General features: G+C 40.4%; 1 protein-coding gene across 5 annotated transcripts; it reads left to right on the top strand.

Annotated features, from left to right (window-relative positions):
* Positions 1-667: 667 nt before the first annotated feature.
* On the top strand, positions 668-18,960 carry ZNF875 (zinc finger protein 875). 5 transcript variants are annotated; one of them, XM_065899396.1, is made up of 4 exons: positions 668-748; positions 9,080-9,206; positions 9,639-9,734; positions 17,279-18,960. In XM_065899396.1, exons 1-4 carry the CDS (start codon positions 716-718, stop codon positions 18,958-18,960), a joined length of 1,938 nt encoding a protein of 645 aa, XP_065755468.1. In that variant the 5' UTR covers positions 668-715. The 5 variants fall into 5 exon arrangements, with proteins under 5 accessions (XP_065755468.1, XP_065755467.1, XP_065755466.1 ...); XM_065899395.1 differs by having other exon boundaries at positions 716-748; positions 9,122-9,206; XM_065899394.1 differs by having other exon boundaries at positions 716-748; positions 9,122-9,206; positions 17,276-18,960.
* The last annotated feature ends 709 nt before the right edge of the window (positions 18,961-19,669 follow it).

Raw genomic sequence — 19,669 nt, 5'->3', positions numbered from 1 at the left:
CTCGCGGTCTGGGCACCTTAACAACGGGCTCCTAAATTTGGCTGTAAAAGAGGTGCAGATGTGAGAGTCACCCTGCCATGGAGAAGCCCACGCCCTCCTCCTTTCCACCCCAAGACTACACTCTCCAGAGGCCTCTGCGGCCACTTCCGCCCTCTCTTCCGCTCGCCCCTTAGCGTGAGGAGTTGGCGTAACAGGAACACTTCCGGCGGGTGGAGTCCGCCCATTAGGCTGGCTGGCAACGGTGTAGACAACTGTATTCGGGTCCTTCTCACACCTCTGCTCTTGGTTCCCGAGCTTCAGCCTCAGAATCGGTAACGTGCACCCGGCGTTCCGTGAGTGCCCAATAGTCACTGCCTCGTCCACTCAGCACGTCCTCATGCTTGTCCCGGTTTTGCTCACGAGGACACAGTCTGCCTTAGGGACAAACCCTTACTCCACTGCTGGAGGATATGGGCTTCACTCTGCAGAGCTTGGGGCTGAGCTTGAGGGTGCTCCGTCACCCTGGGCCCTTTCTCCAGGAGGCTAGATGGGAATTGGCTTGTGGTGGTGAATTCTGTGACACTCCCAATCCCCAGTAGTGGGGCTCTGGAGCACACCCCGCCTGCACATGGGAGGGGTTTTCTAACTAGGCATGCTCTTTTTTCTTTTCACATCCTCAGATCTGCCTTCTGAGACTTTGCCCTTCTTCAGGGAGAGCACTCAGGAGATCAGGAAAATGGCCACGGGGCTCCTGAAAGCCAAAAAAGAGGTGAGAATTCCCGTAAAATTCCATCTTGGCTGTCAAGAGGATGAATCCATTCCCCTTTCTTGCTCTGGAGGCTGCCTTGTTGGTATTGGGCAAAGCACTTTCCTGGTCCTGGAGGAGTGGCTTACATGGAGTTTCCCTCAACATTTCTTTCTGCTCCATCCATACTTCAGTCATCCTCGAAGTAGTTAATTGTGAACAACACACATGGAGCAATTTAAATAAAAATACAGGGACATCCAGGCTTAATTGTCCAGTGATAAGGATGAAAGGCAGGGACAGCAGAGTAGACTGTGGCCTGAAGTGGCTAGGGAGGACTTCCAGGAGAAGTAGGGCTGTTTGAACTACCCCTGCGAGTCTGGTACATTGGAGAATTGGTGAAGACATACCAGTGGGAGGGCAGGAAGAATGGTTAGTCTGAGGCTGGGCCACTGGGCACACTGCCCTTAACACAGTGTGGGAAGGTCATATTTTAGGTTGATTTTTAAATAATGCACTGGTGAAGATACAGACTATCTTCACCAGTACATGATATAGTCTAACCTGAATTTTACATTTGAGAGCATTTTCAGCATCTGGCAATGGGGAGATTTCACCAAAAATTCTGGATTGCTTGCCTCTCAGAAAATAAACTGCCCTCTACTTTGGTGTCAGGGAATTTGAGCTGAACAGTGTCTGCATCATTTGGACAGGTCCTGCAGAGTCTATTTGCTGTAGTTTCCATAGTATCCTCCATACTGAGGTTGAAACCATTGAAATCTAACGTTTTGCCTGTCTCTGTAATTTTTATTACCTGCCTGGCCCCAGAAGGATTTTTATTTTCCACCTCTCTGAGTCTGGGTGGCCAGGTCAAGTGCCAGGCTGAGGAGTGTAGACTTTGAGTAAGATGGATTTTTTTTTTTTTTTTTTTTTTTTTTTTTTGCGGTACACGGGCGTCTCACTGTTGTGGCCTCTCCCGTTATGGAGCACAGGCTCCGGACGCACAGGCTAAGCGGCCATGGCTCACGGGCCCAACCGCTCCGCGGCGTGTGGGATCTTCCCGGACCGGGGCACGAACCCGTGTCCCCTGCATCGGCAGGCGGACTCTCAACCACTGCGCCACCAGGGAAGCCAAGTAAGATGGATTTTGAAGGATGTTGAGAAGGGATTTGACATAGGAAATCAGAGCTATAGGCACATAGGAACTTAAGGGGGAATTTTCTAACCCCTGAGAATGGTGACTATGATGAGTTTGACTTAATTGAATGTGACTGATATTTATTGAGCACCAACACAGTTGCCAGGCTTGTTTACTATCATTTTTGATATGCACTAACTTTGTTATTTCAGATCTGCCTTCGTTGTCTTGATTTCTTGTTTTTTTTAAAATAAATTTATTTATTTTAATTATTTATTTTTGGCTGAGTTGGGTCCTCATTGCTGTGCATGGGCCCTCTCTAGTTGCGGTGAGCGGGGGCTGCTCCTCCCCATGGTACACGGGCCCCTCATCGTGGTGGCTTCTCTTGTTGCGGAGCATGGGCTCTAGAGTGCAGGCTCAGTAGTTGTGGTGTACGGGCTTATTTGCTCCGCGGCACGTGGGATCCTCCCGGACCAGGGATTGAACCCGTGTCCCCTTCATTGACAGGCGGATTCTTAACCACTGCACCACCAGGGAAGCCTTCTTGGTTTATTCTTAATCCTGGTCTCCATGTTAGATATTTACAATTTCCTAGGCATTATCAGAACAACTTTGAGAGTTCTGCATTTCTCATTTGTAAAATATTATATTCATCTGAAAAGTGTTAGTACCAAGAATGCATGGGAAATCTGGGGCATTTCCTAAGGTAACATTGAATCTTTTGTGTGTACTTTCTTCCCCACTTATAATGTTACTAGGGAAGCATTCTGATTTTCTGAGAAAAGCCAGAAATTTGTGTGAGCTGACTTTTCCTGCTCTTAATACTTTAAAAAAGAAAAAAGAAGAAAAAGCATTATGAAAACATGATGAAAGTGCACAAGCATTTGAATTGGTAAGTTGTTTAAGATGAAACCTGTGTGCCTAGAGGAGTACCTGGCACACACGATATGTTTGGTGCATGGAGGAACCACACCTTAAAGAAATTAATTTGAAGGAACTAATAAGTAACAAGGGAGTTTCTGTTTGTTTTGATATGTTATTTGGGGCATGTAATTACTTTCACTTTACACTATGCATCAAACCCCACATATTTCAGGGGGTTTGATGAGGATTTCCGGGTACTCTAATATGCATGACATCTGAATTACACAAAACAATTTAAGCAAATATACAGTAGGATATTAGCTATCACTGCCTGAGAGGGTAAAGTAGAATTTGTAACAAATGAGTTGGGCTGGCAGGCACATCATGTCACTAATTCTTAGTATTTTCTCCTTGATTCCATTGAACAAATTTGCTGAATGTTTACTGTTTGCAGAACTCTTGATAGACTACATTCAGGGATGTGTAAAGCACAGCCTGCACACTTATGAGTCTTGCATTTTATTTTTAGATTTCTTTATCATTGGGATTTGGTCAATTTTATATACATACACACACACACCCCTACATACATACATTTTGATAGACCTTAATGATAAGTTCGTATTGGATTAAAGCTAGTGACATTATATCTACTCAGACCCATTTTTTAATAGATGAAGGAACAACCAGCATTTATCCAACTGAAAGCGATTTCTATAATAGTGCTTTGAGTGAATGATCCAATCCACTAGTTCTCAATTTGGGGGAACATTTAACTTGTTCCCAATATTTAACTGTTGCAAATAATGCTTCTGTGGTCAACTTTGTGCATGAAATTCTTTTATAGATTTGTATTTATTCTCAAAACTAAAATATGACAAAGTGAGTAGAAATAAATATTTTGAAGCAATGAGCACTCACACCAGTTGGAGCTTTGGAACCCTGCTTGTTCTAAAACATGTGATCCTGTCAATTATTTCTTCCTTTTTTGAGATTCCTTTCTTCCATCACCATGTTTCACTTTACACTATGCAGTTTTTTTGTTTTTGTTACACTATGCAGTGTTACATTCCCAGGGTGGACCTACCAGTGCAGATCTTCTTCTCTCATGTGAATGTTCACAATAATGTCCTGATTTGTCTCCCCATGCTGATATGTTCCTTTGCTACCCATTGCATCTGTAATCCTCACACCCCCCAAACATTACAGTAACATCAGTTTTCTGTTCAGAAGTCTTCCTTCAGTGTCTCAACAACAGTGCCTTAGATATTCAGGACAGTCTTCACTTCAAATGTGTTCTGTTTATGACATCATGTTCTGACTATTCATTCTGAAAATGTGTTTATTGCCAGCACAGTGAAGTAATCTCATATACACCTTTAATTTAGATTAAATTCACTTTTTAGGCACTTGGCTGGGAAAAGAGAGAAAAATAACTATTCAAGTCATTCAAATAAACCTATCCTCTATCACCTAATGACTTCATGCCTGGGAGGCAGTGAGAAATGGGAGGACTGAATCTGTTGCTGTGTGAATCTCTCTTAGGCGTTTGTGACAGCATGAGCATCTTGACAATCAATTAACCTTGATCTCAAGGTTAATATTACTTGCAAAGTATTTTTCATATAACATGACTCCTTTATCAATGTATAGGTTAGCCTTTGCTTCATAACAAACTACCCAAAACTTACTGACTTAAAACAAAATAATTTAGGGACTTACCTGGTGATCCAGTGGTTAAGACTCCGTGCTCCCAATGCAGGGGGCCTGGGTTCCATTCCTGGTCAGGGAACTAGATCCTGCATGCTGTAATAAAAGTTCCCACATATCGCAACTAAAAGATCCCACGTGCTGCAATGAAGATCTCACACGCGGCAACGAAGATCCCGAGTGCTGCGATTAAGACCCGGTATAGCCAAATAACTAAATAAATATTTAAAAAGAAAATCAAAATAATTTATTAGCACACAATTTGATAGGTCAGCATTTTGAGCTGGGCACAGATGGATGTTTTGCAGGTTTCACTTGTGCTCTTGTTGCTGCAGTCAGCTGGTGGTTTGACTGGGGCTGGGTGACTATCCATGCGTGACAGTTACCAAGCTGGTTGTCTCAGGTGTGTTGGTTTTTCTTGGTTCTTCTCCATGTAGGCTTGGATTTGTTCTAGAGACTCTGCTTAGGCTTGATCAAACGATGGTCTTGGGTTTCCCTGCACAGCAAGAGAGAGGACAACCCCAATGGACAAGCACGTTTTAAGCCTCAGCTCGTGTTATGTTTGCTAATGTCCCTTTGATCAAAGCAAGGCACATAGCCAAGTGCAGAGTTGTGGAAGGGACTAACACAAGGGTGTAGATATAGGGAGATGTTATACAGTGGGGTTCATTACTGTAACTACCCTCTGGTCCCAGTGACCCATGTCCTTCCCTTGTGCAAGATAAACTCACCACCTCCCAGGATCCCCAGAAGTTTCATCCTCAAAGTCCAGTATCATATGCATATCAGTCTGGATGTGGCTAAGGCTTCTTCAGTGAAACTCTTTTTGAGTCAGAGATGTATACTAAAAATACAATTTATTTGTTTCCCTCTACCCCCAACTACCCACCTAGCACACAGTGGTGAGATATGGACAGGAAAACTGCAATATACACTCCCATTCAAAAAGGGAAGGAGTTGGAGGCACATAGGAGGCCTCTTCATTTTGAACTGTCTACATCCCTTTTAGTAAAGCTGATATGACTTCTTTGGAGTATATATATATATATTTTTTTTTAATTTATTTTTTTTTATTTATATATTTTTGGCTGCGTTGGGTCTTCGTTGCTGTGCGTGCACTTTCCCTAGTTGCGGCGAGCAGAGGCTGCTCTTTGTTGCAGTGCGAGGGCTTCTCATTGCAGTGTCTTCTCTTGTTGCAGAGCATGGGCTCTAGGCACGTGGTCTTCAGTAGTTGTGGGGCACAGGCTCAGTAGTTGTGGCTCATGGGCTCTAGAGTGCACCCTCAGTGGCTTTCGGGCTTAGTTGCTCCGTGGCATGTGGGATCTTCCCGGACCAGGGCTCGAACCCATGTCTCCTGCATTGGCAGGCAGAGTCTTAACCACTGTGCCACCAGGAAAGCCCTGATATAATTTCTTTAAAAACTCTTTGGGGGGCTTCCCTGGTGGCGCAGCGGTTGAGAGTCCGCCTGCTGATGCAGGGGACACGGGTTCATGCCCCGGTGTGGGAAGATCCCACATGCTGCAGAGTGGCTGTGCTCCGCAGCGGGAGAGGCCACAATAGTGAGAGGCCCACATACCGCAAAAAAATAAAAAAAAATAAAAAAAACTCTTTGCGTTTCCCATGTATCAGATTATATTACTCTATTAAACAAAAAGCTACAATCACATTTCCTTTCCAGATAGGCCTCTAATCTTTGGGCAGGGTGTCAGTGCTATGGGACAATACCTGCAAGAATCTCAGAAGCCCTTTTGTCTACTAGGTATCACCTTAACAATTTCAGAGGTCATAACATTTGGGTCTTTTAGCCAAACTCTTGATCTTTACCCTGAGGCCATTTCTTATTTTGAGACTCTTGTTGGCTGGAGAGACTGGAGATGTAAAACAGTTTTATTTTCCAATCCAGCAAGTCCTGGCTTGTCTATATTTCCTCTAACTTATGCTTGCGAACTGCTTAGTTGTTTCTTTAACTCTTCTCTTTCTATACATTATCATGTATAGAAGCTAGGTAGAAGCATCCAACTGAAGCTTTTAACAGGCTTTCAGGAGATCTGTTTAGTCAGATGTGAAAATTCATTAGGTATTTTTTCTTTATTCTAAATTAGTCTCCCAGACTTCTAGCTATGTTGCTACTCAGTGGGAGAGCTTTGAAATGGATCATCCAGTTAGTGTTTACCATACCCTCCCTACATGCATGGGTCTCAGACAAAGAAACCATGAATCTTTCTAGAGCTGCAGGAATACCAGTTGTATTAAACTTGTTGAAATGATGTAGGTTGGTCTGTAACGTAGCTCCTTTGTCAGAGATTTTCAAGGTATGTGTGTGTGTGTTTATTCTGAGGAGGGTCTATAAGATCAGATCACTACAGGGACTGGGCAGGAACTTGAATGAGTGAATAGTCTTTTTCTCTCTAACATTTAATTATGAACAGCTTCAAACATAAAAAAATACAAAGACTTGTACATTGACATTCACATACCCACCACCTAGATTCAATAATGAGTATTTTGCAACATGTGCTTTACCACCTGTCTATTCACATGTGTAGTCCTCTACCATCATTTCAAGGGTAGTATTCAAATATTGCCTTAAATGCACAATAGAGGACAGAGTTTTATATTCCTTTGACCTTTCAGACTTTCTGTAGGCTGCTACAACCTGCCTGCTCTCTTTCCCAACTAGCCACTTTTCACTCTTTATTCCCTCCCATCTCACATGTCTTGTCTGGAGTACCTAGCCTTCCTCGCTCCTTTATCCTTTGAATCCTGCCTAGCCTTTAAGACCAAGATCATACTGCCCTCTCATGAAACCATTTCTGATCTCTGTATCCTACAGTGACCTCTCCCTCTCCAGATTCCTCTGACCCAGTGATTTGCAACCATGACTATACACAGGAGCCCTTAAAAGTATAAAAGCCTTATCCCTGAAGAGTCTGATTTTATTGATTTGTGGTGGGACCCAAGAATCCGTAATTTAAAACACCACACAGAGGGCTTCCCTGGTGGTGGTTGAGAGTCCGCCTGCCGATGCGGGGGACGCGGGTTCGTGCCCCGGTCCGGGAAGATCCCACATGCCGCGGATCGGCTGTGCCCGTGAGCCATGGCCGCTAAGCTTGCGCGTCTGGAGCCTGTGTTCCGCGACGGGAGAGGCCACAACAGTGAGAGGCCCGCGTACCGCAAAAAAAAAAAACACAAAAAAACACCACACAGAGAATTCCCTGGCAGTCCAGTGGTTAGGACTTGGCATTTTCACTGCCGAGGGCGTGGGTTCAGCCCCTGGTTGGGGAACTAAGATCCTGCAAGCTGCGCGGCACGGACAAAAACAAAACAAAAACCCAAAAAACAAACAAAAAAAACCCCTCACCACACACTTACTGTGTGGAGCAGTCAGTTGTCTGAGTCCTTACATTTATCAACTCATGTGATCCTCAGCACAACCTGGGAGATAAACACTGTTATTCTTAGTTCAGAGAAGAAGAAACTGAGGTGCTGAGAGGTTAACTAATGTGCCTAAGGGTACACTAGGTGGGGACAGATAGGTTCCAAATCCAGGCAGAGTGTTTTGAATCCAGGCTCTTCACCACCATCCACTTCCATTCTTCAGGCCTGAGCAATGCAAGTGGCAGTGTGAGGGAGGGGAAGGAGTGAGCCCTGCCTGAAGTATACATAGTGATGGGTTATTCATCCCCTGCCCCAGAGGCTGAGCTGCTTCATGTAGAACATAAATGCTTAGACCAAGTAGTCTCTGAAATTCTTCAAACTCAGCAAGAGAATTATTCTTTTAATGTAGTGTGTATGATGTCTTCCTCCTCTTCCTGCTTAGACTTAAAGCTCCCAATGTGAAAGAACTTTTGCTTTTATCCCCCATAGCAGTGAGCCTAGCATGCTGACAGTGATAGGTGCACAGTGATGCTGGCTGGATAGAGATGGGAGAGTAATGGTCTTTGAACTATTGGCACGAAGGTCATGTATGGGAAGAGAAAAATTCTTTTTTTCATTGGCTGTAAATTAGACACAAGACATATTCACAAGAGAAAAACAATCGGAAATTTATTAACATGTGCATCATGCATACACATGGGAGTACTCAGTGATGGGTAACTCAAAAGGGGTGGTTAGAACTTGAACTTATATAGCATCTTAACAAAATAGCAATAACTTTAGAGAAGTGACAAAACAAAGGAAAAGGACTTTGAGTTTCTAGGCAGCAAATTGTGGGAAAGTTAATAATATATGGGGGAACTAATGGAAGATAAGGGCTAGTTAGTAAAGGTTTGCTATGTAGATTTCTCTGGTGCCTATCCCTGGGCTGATAAGGATCTAGAGTTGTATCTGGTGATTAATTTCTGTCCTCCTGGTAGAGAGGGGAAGGGGGACACCTTTGCAAATTTATGTTCTGATTTTAGGCAAATGGGAGAGGGCAGAGAGCTTTTCTTGTGTCTGCTTATTAATTGCCTTCAGCTCAAAATAATCCTTATGCCAAAGTGGCATATTTTAGAGTGGTATATTCTGTTACCCTTTATTCATCATCCATAGTAAGGTCTAGAAATCTTCTCTACCTCCTCAGGGATGCCTTTTGATCTCTCATCCTGAGGTGTGGACAAGGCAGACTCCTGGATGAGCAGAGGTGTGTTTTGTGTTAAAAGGCATTCATGGCGTTCGGGGATGTGGCTGTGGACTTCACCCAGGAGGAATGGAGGTTGTTGAGCCCTGCTCAGAGGACCTTGCACAGGGAGGTGATGCTGGAGACTTATAACCACTTGGTCTCACTAGGTAAGAATGGCTTCCCATAGCACTTAAAGTCTGGCTCACAGTATTTTCTATATGTCACAAAGAAAGGCTACTCACAAAGCAGCTTTGTCTTAGGGTTGGGCTTCAAAACAAAAACTTACCTTTTTCCTCAGGTGGATCTGGATTCAGTAGAGTTGAAAGCAGGTAGATTTATTCATATTGTGTATGCCACTCTGCATTTTTTTTCTTACTTTATCTTGCCCCAAACCCAGGAGATTTTCATTCACTGTGTTAATATGCTGTTTTTCTGATTGGAGTCACCTTTTCTTACTCAACCCTTCTACTGCAGGGAGTTCACTATTCATAGGTCCTCTGTATCACCCTCTGGGTTTCCCTCCATTTTGTCTCTGAGTTCTGGAATGGCCCCTTGAGCTCATAACCAAGAGTCTCCTTTTTTTCTTTCCTTATGAGCAGAAATTCCATTTTGCAAACCAAAACTCATTTCTCAGCTGGAGCGAGGGGAAGAGCCCTGGATAGAGGAGAGGCAACGTCCGCTGAGTCTCTGTCCAGGTGAGTGTGACACAGGGTAGTTGGAACCGTCTGCAGCATGGCAGGTAGGGAAGGATGAGGCATCTCTCAGGTACTGGGAGGAAGCTCTTTTCCAGGCCCCTAGGTCCCTGGTAAGGCTGCCTGGCATGACCTCTTTTCCAGAATATCATCTTCAGTTAAGGGAGGGACTTTCCTGGTTTCTTTGTCGCTTCCCTCCACCAGGAAGCCTCCCTTCCTCGCACTTTGCATTGTTTTCTGCGGAGGATACTTGTGACCAGTTCAGTCTGCTGCCATTTTCAGAAGTGGGCTTCATCCTATTTATTTTTGACTTGATATTTGGAAATTACTTCAAAAGTACAGAAAATTTGCAAAAATAAAAATAGTACAAAGCACATTCTTATGTCCTCTACACATACACATATATGTATGAACATATATGGCATATATATTTTTATAAAATGGCATCATAAAATCACCTACTAATATTTCACCCAGTTTGCTTTATCATTGGCTTGTGTGTCTCTTGTGTGCATGCTCTCCCTTCTCCCTCCACCATACGTATGTGTATGTATTTATGTATATGTTTATGTATATATATTTGTGTGTACATATATATGTAGGTTCGTATGTGGATGTATGTTAAAAGATTTTCTAAGAATGGTGATATTCTCATATAACCACAGTACAGTTATCAACTTCAGTAAACTTAACTTCAACACAGTAATTTTATCTAATACCTATCACCTACCTCTCATAATCATCAGTAGACACAGTAATATTTTTTCCTCTCCAGAACATGACCCAGTAGTGCATTTACGTGGCATATCTATTTAGTCTCTCTTAATATAGACCATTTCAATAACCTCTCTTTAGGAGTATACAGTTCCACAGCTCCTTTTTTAATAGCTTCATTGAGTAATAACTTAAATACCATAATCTACTTATTGTAAGTGTACAGTTCAATTATTTTGAGTAAACATTCCATCACTCTAAAAAGTTACCTTGTGCCCATTTGCATCTATTTCTCCTCCCATTTGAGCTCCAGGAAACCAGTGATATGCTGTCTCTATAGATTTGCTGTTTCTGGACATTTTATATAAATGGTATCATAAAATATATATTTGTCTTTGTATCTGGCTTCAATACATAATGTTTGAGGTTCAGCATAATGTTTTTGAGGTTCATCCATGTTGCAGCATGTACTGGTAATTCATTCCTTTTTATTGCCATATAATATTCCACTGTATTGATATACCACATTTTGTCTAGCTATTCACAGGTTGATGTGAATTGGATTGTCCACTTTTTGGTTATTGTGAATAGTGCTGCTAGGAATAGTCATGTACCAGTCTTGATGTGGACATATGTTTTCACTTCTCTTGGGTAGATAACTAAGACTAGAATTTCTGGATTGTATGGTATGTTTATGTTTAACCTTTTAAGAAACTGCATAATTATTTTCCCAAGTGGCTGTACATTTCTATTAGCATTTATGTTTTACATTTCTATTATGTTTATATTTTTTATTTTTGCATTTTCTAGTAGCAGTGTTTTAGAGTGTCAGTTTCTCTACATCCTTGCTAGCACTTGGAATTGTCTCTAATTTTGATTACAGACATTCTAGTGGGTGTGTAGTGGTATTGCATTGTGGTTTAATTTGCATTTCCCTAATGACTGATAATGTTAATCTTTTCGTGTGCTTATTAACCATTTGCATATCTTCTTTGGTGAAATAGCTACTCAGTTCTTTTGCCCATTTTTAAGTTGGATTGTTTGTCTTCTTTTTGAGTTGTAAGAATTTTTCATAAATTCAAGACACAAGTCCTATATCACATACAGGATTTACAATTATTTTCAACTATGGAATGAAGTTTCAGAAAAAAGACAAGTCTGTGGATTGTCTTTTCATTCTCTTAATGGTGTCTTTTCAAGCATAAATGTTTTAAATTTTGATGATATTCAATTTAACAATTTTCTAATGGATTGTGCTTTTTGTGGTGTAACTATGAAGTTTGCTTAACTCGAGGCCACATAGATTTTCTTCTTTGGTTTCTTCTAGAAGTTTTATATTTTTAGCTTTTACACTTAAGCCTGTGATCCATTTTTAGTTAATTTTTATGTGTCATGTGTGGTGAAAGTCTAAATTCATTTTCTTGCATATGAATATTCAATTGTCCTGGCAGTATTTGTTAAAAATAGTATGCTTGACATAGAGAATGGACTTGAGGACACGGGGAGGGGGAAGGGTAAGCTGGGATGAAGTGAGAGAGTAGCATGGACATATATACACTACCAAATGTAAAATAGATAGCTAGTGGGAAGCGGCCACATAGCACAGGGAATCACCTCAGTGCTTTGTGACCACCTGGAGGGGTGGGATAGGGAGGGAAGGAGGGAGACGCAAGAGGGAGGAGATGTGGGGATGTGTGTATATGTGTGGCTGATTCACTTTGTTATAGAGCAGAAACTAACACACCATTGTGGGACAGTTGTGCTCCAATGAGAGTGTTAAGAAAAAAAAAAATAGTATGCTTTCCCTCATTCAGTTGCCGTGGCTCCTTTGTCGAAATCAGTTGACTGTAAATGATTCATTTCTGGACTCCTAATTTTGTTCCATCGATCTCTGTGTTTCTTCATATGACAATAGCACACTATCTTCATTACTGGGGTCTTATATTAAGGTTTGAGGTTGAGGAGTGTAAATACTCTAACTTTTTCAAAATTATTTTGGCTATTCTATGTTTTTTGAATTGGCACATAAATTTGGGGGTCAGATTGTCAATTTCTACAAAACAAAACAAGACTTACTCTCGTTTTGATAGGGTTTGCATTGAATTTATCAATCAATGTAGGGAGAATCACTGTTTTAATAATATTGAGTCTTCTAATTTATGGTTGTCTATTTAGGACTTTAATTTTTCTCAGCAATGTTTTAAAATGTTCACCTTACATGTCTTGTAATACTTGTGTCAAATTTATTCCTCGATATTTTATTATTATCTATGTTATTGTGAATGGTATTGTTTTCTTAATTTCATTTGTGGAATGTTCATTGCTAGTATGTAGAAATACAATTGATTTTTGTATTTTGAGCTTTTATCATATTACCTTATTAAATACAATGATTACTTATTGTCTCTTTATTGAGGATTCCTTGGAATTTTGTACGTCCTGGCTCCTATAATCTGTGAACAAAAAAAGAGAGGTTTACTTCTTCCTTTCCAATTTTGATGTCTTTAACTTCTCCTCTTCCTTGTTCTGCTACTCCCCTCCTTTAGCCTTTTGGCTAGAACTTCCAGTGCAGTGTAGAATGGAGTTGTTGATAACAGACATTCTTGTCTGGTTTCTGAACTTAGAGGAAAATATTCAGTCTTTTATCATTAAATATGATGTTAGCTGTAAGTTTTATATAGATGCCCTTTATCAGGTTGAGGAAGTTCCATTCAATTCCTAGTTTGTGGAGTATTTTTTAAGAATGGGTATTGGATTTTGTTAGATGTTTCTGCATCTGTTCATGTAGTTTTTGTCTTTATTTTGTTAGTGTGGTGTATTTCATTAATTGATTTGCAGATGTTAAATGAGCTTTGCATTCCTGGAATAAATCCTACTTTATTATAATGTATAATTCTTTTTGACTTGCTGCTGGATTTAGTTTTCTAATATTTTGTTAAGGATTTTTTTACCTCTGTTCATGAAGGGTATTTATCTGTATTTTACTTTCTTTTTGATATCTTTGTTTGCTCTGGTATCAGAATAATAACTACATATAATGAGTGGTGAAATTTTCTCTCCTCTATTTTCTGTAAGAACTTGTGAAGAATTTCTTCTTTAAGTATTGGTTAGAATCCCCCAGTGAAGACACTTGAACAAGGGCTTGTCTTTGTGTGAAGACTTTTAATTACTAATTCAATCTTGTTACTTATTAAAGGTCTATTCAGATACTCTAGTTTTTATTGAGTTAGTTTTGGTAGTTTGTGTTTTTCTAGAATTTTTCTGTTTTGCCTTTGTTGTCCAGTTGTTGGCATAAAGTTGTTTATACTACTTTTAATCCTTCTAATTTCTGTGAGGTCAGTAATGATGTTCCCTCTTTCTTTCTTGATTTGGTAATTTCTGTCTTCTCTATTTTTTCTTGTTCATTCTAGCTAAAGATTGTTCAATTTTGTTGATCTCTTCAAAAATCAACTTTTAATTTCATTGATTTTCTCTACTCATTCTGGTTTTCTATTTGATTAATTTTTTATAAATGTATTATTTCTTTCCTTCTGCTTATTTATTAATTTGCTCTTTTTGTAATTTCTTAAGATAGAAGCTTAGGCAGTTGATTTGAAACCATTCTTCTTCCTTAATGCAGGCATTTAAACCTATAAATCTCTCTCTAATCACTTCTTTAGCTACATTCCATAAAATTTTTTTCATCCCATAAATTTTATTATGCTGGGTTTTGTTTTCATTCTGTTCAAAATATGTTTCAATTTCTCTTCTGATTTCTTCTCTGTCCCTTTGTTACTTAGAGGTATCTTGTTTAATTTCTACATATTTGTGGATTTTCCATCTTTCTTTCATTTGTTGATTTCTAATTTCACTCCTTTGTGGTAGAAAAACATGCTTTATATAGCTTTAATGGTTATTTGTTTTTTGGCCTAGCAGATGATCTGTTCTGAAGAATGGTCTATGTGCACTTAAAAAGAATATGCATTCTGCAGTCATTGGATAGAATGTTCCATACATATCAGTTTGGTCAAGTTGGTTTATTAAGTTTTCTGTATCCCTGGAGATTTTCTGTCTAGTTGTTTCTATTATTGAGAATAGAATAGTGACATTTCCAATTATTGTTGAATTATCTAATTCTTCTTTATAGAATGTTCCATACATATCAGTTTGGTCAAGTTGGTTTATTAAGTTTTCTGTATCCCTGGAGATTTTCTGTCTAGTTGTTTCTATTATTGAGAATAGAATAGTGAAATTTCCAATTATTGTTGAATTATCTAATTCTTCTTTTAGTTCTGTAAGTTTTTGTCTCATGTATTTTGGGGCTCTGTTTTTAGTTGTGGATACCTTTATAATTGTTTTACTTTTCTGATTTATTGCCCTTTTGTCTTTATGAAATAGCTCTTTTTGTCTAGCAATAATCCTTGTCTTGAAATCTATTTTGTCTACTATTAATATAGTAGCCATTCCATTTCCCTTGTGATTATGTGATTACTGTTTGCATGGTATATCTTTTTTCATCCTTTTAACTTTTAACCTACTTGTGTTTTTGGATCCAGAATGTGTCCCTTGTAAATAGCACATTGTTTGCTATTGCTTTTTTAATCTAGTGGGATAATCTCTGCCTTTGGTTTGGAGTGTTCAGTTTGTTCATATTTAATATAATTATTGATATGGTTTAAATCTGCCATTTTGCTATTTATTTTTAATATGTCTCATGTCTTTATTTCTCTAGCCTCTTTTATGGCATATTGTTGGATTTTTTTATTTAAGTGTACTATTTTCATATCACTCTTGATTTTAAATTTGTTTTGGAGTTATTTCTTAATGCTGCTCTAGGGAATAAAATATGCACCTTAATTTATCACAGTCTACCTCTAATTAATACTAACTTAGTTCCAGTAAAATATTTATACATATATTATAAAGCCAACAATATTGTGTTATATTTATGGCCTTTTAAATAGTTTTTTATATTTTAGAGAAATTTAGAGGAAAATATACATATGTTACCTTTTATATTTACCCACATATTTGCCAGTTTCAGTGGCCTTCATTTCTTTCTTTTCTTTTCTTTTCTTTTGATCCTGCTGCGTGGCATGCGGGATCTTAGTTCCCTGACCAGGGATCAATCCTGCGCCCCCCCGACAGTGGAAGCACGGAGTCTTAACCACTGCACTGCCAGGGATGTCCCTCAGTGGCCCTCATTTCTTTTTGTGGATTTGAGTTAGTGTCTCGTGTCATTTCTTTTCAACCTGAAGGACTTACTGAGTATTTCTTATAAGGCATGTTTGCTATCAACAGATACTCTGAGTACTTGTTAATCTGAGAATATCTTTATATCGATTTCTCTTTTTTTTGGCTGCATGATGTGGCTTGTGGGATTGTGAGATTTTAGTTCCCTGACCGGGGATTGAACCTGGGCCCTCAGCAGTGAGAGCTTGGAGTCCTAATCACTGGACCTCCAGGGAATTCCCTCAATTTCACTTTTTTTTTGTTTTGTTTTGTTTTGTTTTTTCTGTTTGTTTTTGTGGTACGCGGGCCTCTCACTGTTGTGGCCTCTCCCGTTGCGGAGCACAGGAGCCGGACGCGCAGGCTCAGCGGCCATGGCTCACGGGCCCAACCGCTCCGTGGTATGTGGGATCTTCCCGGACCGGGGCACGAACCTGTGTCCCCTGCATCGGCAGGCGGACTCTCAACCACTGCGCCACCAGGGAAACCCTCAATTTCACTTTTGAAGCATAGTTTTGTGAGAATAGAATTCTTCATAGATAGAAGTCTTTTCTCTTTTATTCCAGCACCTTAAATACATTATTCCACTGCCTTCTGGTCTCCATTGTCTCTGATGAGAAGTTAGCACTAGTCATGTGGTTTTTCCCCTTGTACATGTTGAGTCATTTTTCCTTTGCTGTTTTCAAGATTTCCTTTTTGTCTTTTTTTTTCTGATAGTCAACATTTTGGCTATGATGTGTCTAGCTAGGATCTCTTTGTGTTTATTTTGGGGTTTGTTGAGCTTCTTGGATCTGTAGATTGTTTTTCATCTAATTTGGAAGATTTTGGTTTTTTTTTTAATTTGGAACTTTTTAAGCCATAATTTCTTCAGATTTTTTTCCTGCTCTTTTCTCTCTGTCTTCTCCTTCCTGAGTTACCATTACACATAGGTTTGGTTTACCTGATGGTGTCTTACAGGTTTCTGGGCTCTTTGTTTTTCTTCAGTCTTTCTTTAACTCTGTTCTTCTGTTTTAGGTAATTTCTATTGATTTATCTTCAGGTTCACTGGTTCTGTTACAAAGTCAAATATGTTGTGGTATCTCTCTAGTAACTTCGTAGTTATTTTACTTTTTAATTTCACAATTTCCTTTTGTTTCTTATTAATAGTTTTTATTCTTTGTTGAGATTCTCCATTTTAAGTTGTTATCATACTTACCTTTAATTTTTCACACATTGTTTTCTTTAGTTCTTTGAATATATTCATAGTATCTGCTTTGAAGTCTTTTTTTTTTCCCTGTATCAGCATCTGGGCCCACTCATCAACAGTTTCTATTGGCTGCATTTTTTTCCCTAGGTGTGTGTCACTCTTTCCTGTTTCTTTGAAAACTGGATATTTTAGATATTATATTGTAGCCATACAATAAACAGGTTGCAGGCTGGATTTGGCCCACTGAGCAGGTTTACTGTTTCCTACAATAAAAATGTAAAGCATAAAATGTGAAATAAAAAATAGATTTTGGGAAGTATGGCTTGAATGGGAGACAGCTTGTGATGTGAACATATATGAATGACCAGTAGGCAAAGCAAAATGGCCTAGGCAGCCCTACCTATGACTGCTTTGACTAAAAACATTCTTTATTCAGCAGGATCAAAGCTAGAAATTCAACCTTGTCCCTCCTGTCCTCTGGCATTCTCTAGTCAGCAAGCCCTCAGCCAACATGTGTGGCTCAGTCATCTCCCTCAGTTTTTCTCAAGTTTATGTGCAGGAAATCATCTCCATTCAGGGAAACAATATTCAGAAGATCAGAAACAGCAGCAGGAGCAAGTCTTTGATCAAACCTGCTCAAGCAACAAAGCAGAAATTCAAGAGAGAGAAGAAGATTCCAAGCTTTTGTCTGGGAGAGTAAGTAAAAGCAGCACTCCAAAGGCATTCTCCAGAACCCTGGAAGAACAGCCAGTAAGGTCCAAGGAAGACAACACAGTGGTGGGCATAGTGCCCAGCCCTGCCCAGAGGACAAACCTTGAGGAAACAGACAAAATATTACATGGTTTAGAAGTCTCAGGATTTGGAGCAATCAAATATGGAGAGTTTGGGCTAGGCTTTATCAAGGAGTCAAACCAGCTCAGCCTCCAGAAGACACACACAGGGGAGACCCCTTACATGTACACTGAGTGGGGAGAAAGCTTTAGCAGTATGTCAGTCCTCATCAAAAACCAGAGGACACACTCTGGGGAAAAGCCTTTTGTGTGCAGGGAATGTGGACGAGGCTTTACTTGGAAGTCAAACCTCATCACACACCAGAGGACACACTCAGGGGAGAAACCGTATGTGTGCAAGGAGTGTGGACGAGGCTTTACTTGGAAATCAAACCTCTTCACACATCAGAGGACACACTCAGGGGTCAAGCCTTATGTGTGCAAGGAATGTGGGCAGAGCTTTAGCCTGAAGTCAAACCTCATCACACACCAGAGGGCACACTCTGGGGAGAAGCCTTACATTTGCAAGGAATGTGGACATGGCTTTCGCCAGCATTCACACCTCATCAGACATAAGAGGACACATTCAGGAGAGAAGCCTTATGTTTGCAGGGAGTGTGAGCAAGGCTTTAGCCAGAAGTCACACCTCATTAGACACTTAAGGACACACACAGGAGAGAAACCTTATGTGTGCACAGAATGTGGGCGTCACTTTAGCTGGAAATCAAACCTCAAGACACACCAGAGGACACACTCAGGGGTTAAACCTTATGTGTGCCTGGAATGTGGGCAGTGCTTTAGCCTGAAGTCAAACCTCAACAAACACCAGAGGTCACACACAGGGGAGAAGCCATTTGTATGCAGGGAGTGTGGGAGAGCCTTTACCCGGAAATCAACCCTCATCACACACCAGAGGACACACTCAGGAGAGAAGCCATTTGTATGCACAGAGTGTGGGCGAGGCTTTAATGGTAAGTCAACCCTCATCTCACACCAGAGGACACATTCAGGGGAAAAGCCTTTCATATGCAGGGAGTGTGGTAGAAAGTTTAGCCAGAAGCCAAACCTGTTTAGGCACAAGAGGGCACATTCAGGGAGTATATCCTTTGTGTGCAAGGAGTGTGGACAAGGCTTTTGTGATAAGTTAACTCTCATTACACACCAGAGGGCACACTCGGGGGGGAAGCCTCATGTATGCAGGGAGTGTGGGCAAGGCTTTAGCCAGCAGTCGCACCTTATTAGACATCAGAGGATCCATTCAGGAGAGAAGCCTTATATTTGTAGGAAGTGTGGGCGAGGCTTTAGTCGGAAATCAAACCTCATCAGACATCAGAGGACACACTCAGGATAGAAACCTTGTGTGGACAAGTAGTGAAACCTTTAGCCAATAGTCACACTGCATGAGACACCAGAAGTCCCACCCGGGGCTGTAGCTTTAGTAATAAGTCAGCCATTGCCAGACACTAAAGTAGAAACATCTTATGTGTGATGGGAGTGTTCACGAGACTAATGGTAAGGGTCAACGTCTCCAATCCACCTGAAGGAGAATTGCTGGCCCATTTTCAGGGGCTCTGGCTTTCCCTAGTGGGGATGGTAGGTTGTGGAAGGTCTCTCAGGTAACTTGATGGAGAGAGTACTTATTAAGTAGGTTGAAATTAGAGAATTGATACTATTCCAATATCATTTCCCAAGTATACTTGAACACTCCTTCCACAGTAACCTGGATGTTACAAAAACAGCAATTCTAGAGTCCATCTCTTGATGTCTGTCTTACCTTCTGAGAACAAGAGACAGAAACCATGGCTGATTTAATCTTGGTTCCACAGAGCATGACCCAGCAGAGTCAGCTTCAGGGAGAGTTTGGAAAATGGTCAACTCATGGGGACAGAGATAGTGCTTGGGTAGAAGTTTTTATTATACAAAAGGCTGACAGGTAAGAAAGATTGTAGGTATCCTAGCTCTGAGTTTGGGAAGAGGTGTCCATTTTTGGAAATATCATATCTTTGCTTGCTTCCTGGGGCTGTCTCTGGTTTTCAGGTTGAATCCATACTGAAAATGTT

Source organism: Phocoena phocoena, chromosome 20, assembly GCF_963924675.1.
Source record: "Phocoena phocoena chromosome 20, mPhoPho1.1, whole genome shotgun sequence".
NCBI lineage: Eukaryota > Metazoa > Chordata > Mammalia > Artiodactyla > Phocoenidae > Phocoena > Phocoena phocoena.
The sequence above is the reverse complement of the archived record's forward strand: the minus strand, read 5'-3'. Positions and strand labels throughout refer to the sequence as shown.

Bases quoted from the DNA above. Each gene is read 5' to 3' on its own strand.
- ZNF875 (XM_065899393.1), top strand. From the start codon at position 716: ATGGCCACGGGGCTCCTGAAAGCCAAAAAAGAG. The intron at 749-9,079 runs GTGAGAATTCCC...TTGTGTTAAAAG, and splicing joins TCCTGAAAGCCAAAAAAGAG to GCATTCATGGCGTTCGGGGA. The intron at 9,735-17,275 runs GTGAGTGTGACA...TTCTTTATTCAG, and splicing joins TCCGCTGAGTCTCTGTCCAG to CAGGATCAAAGCTAGAAATT.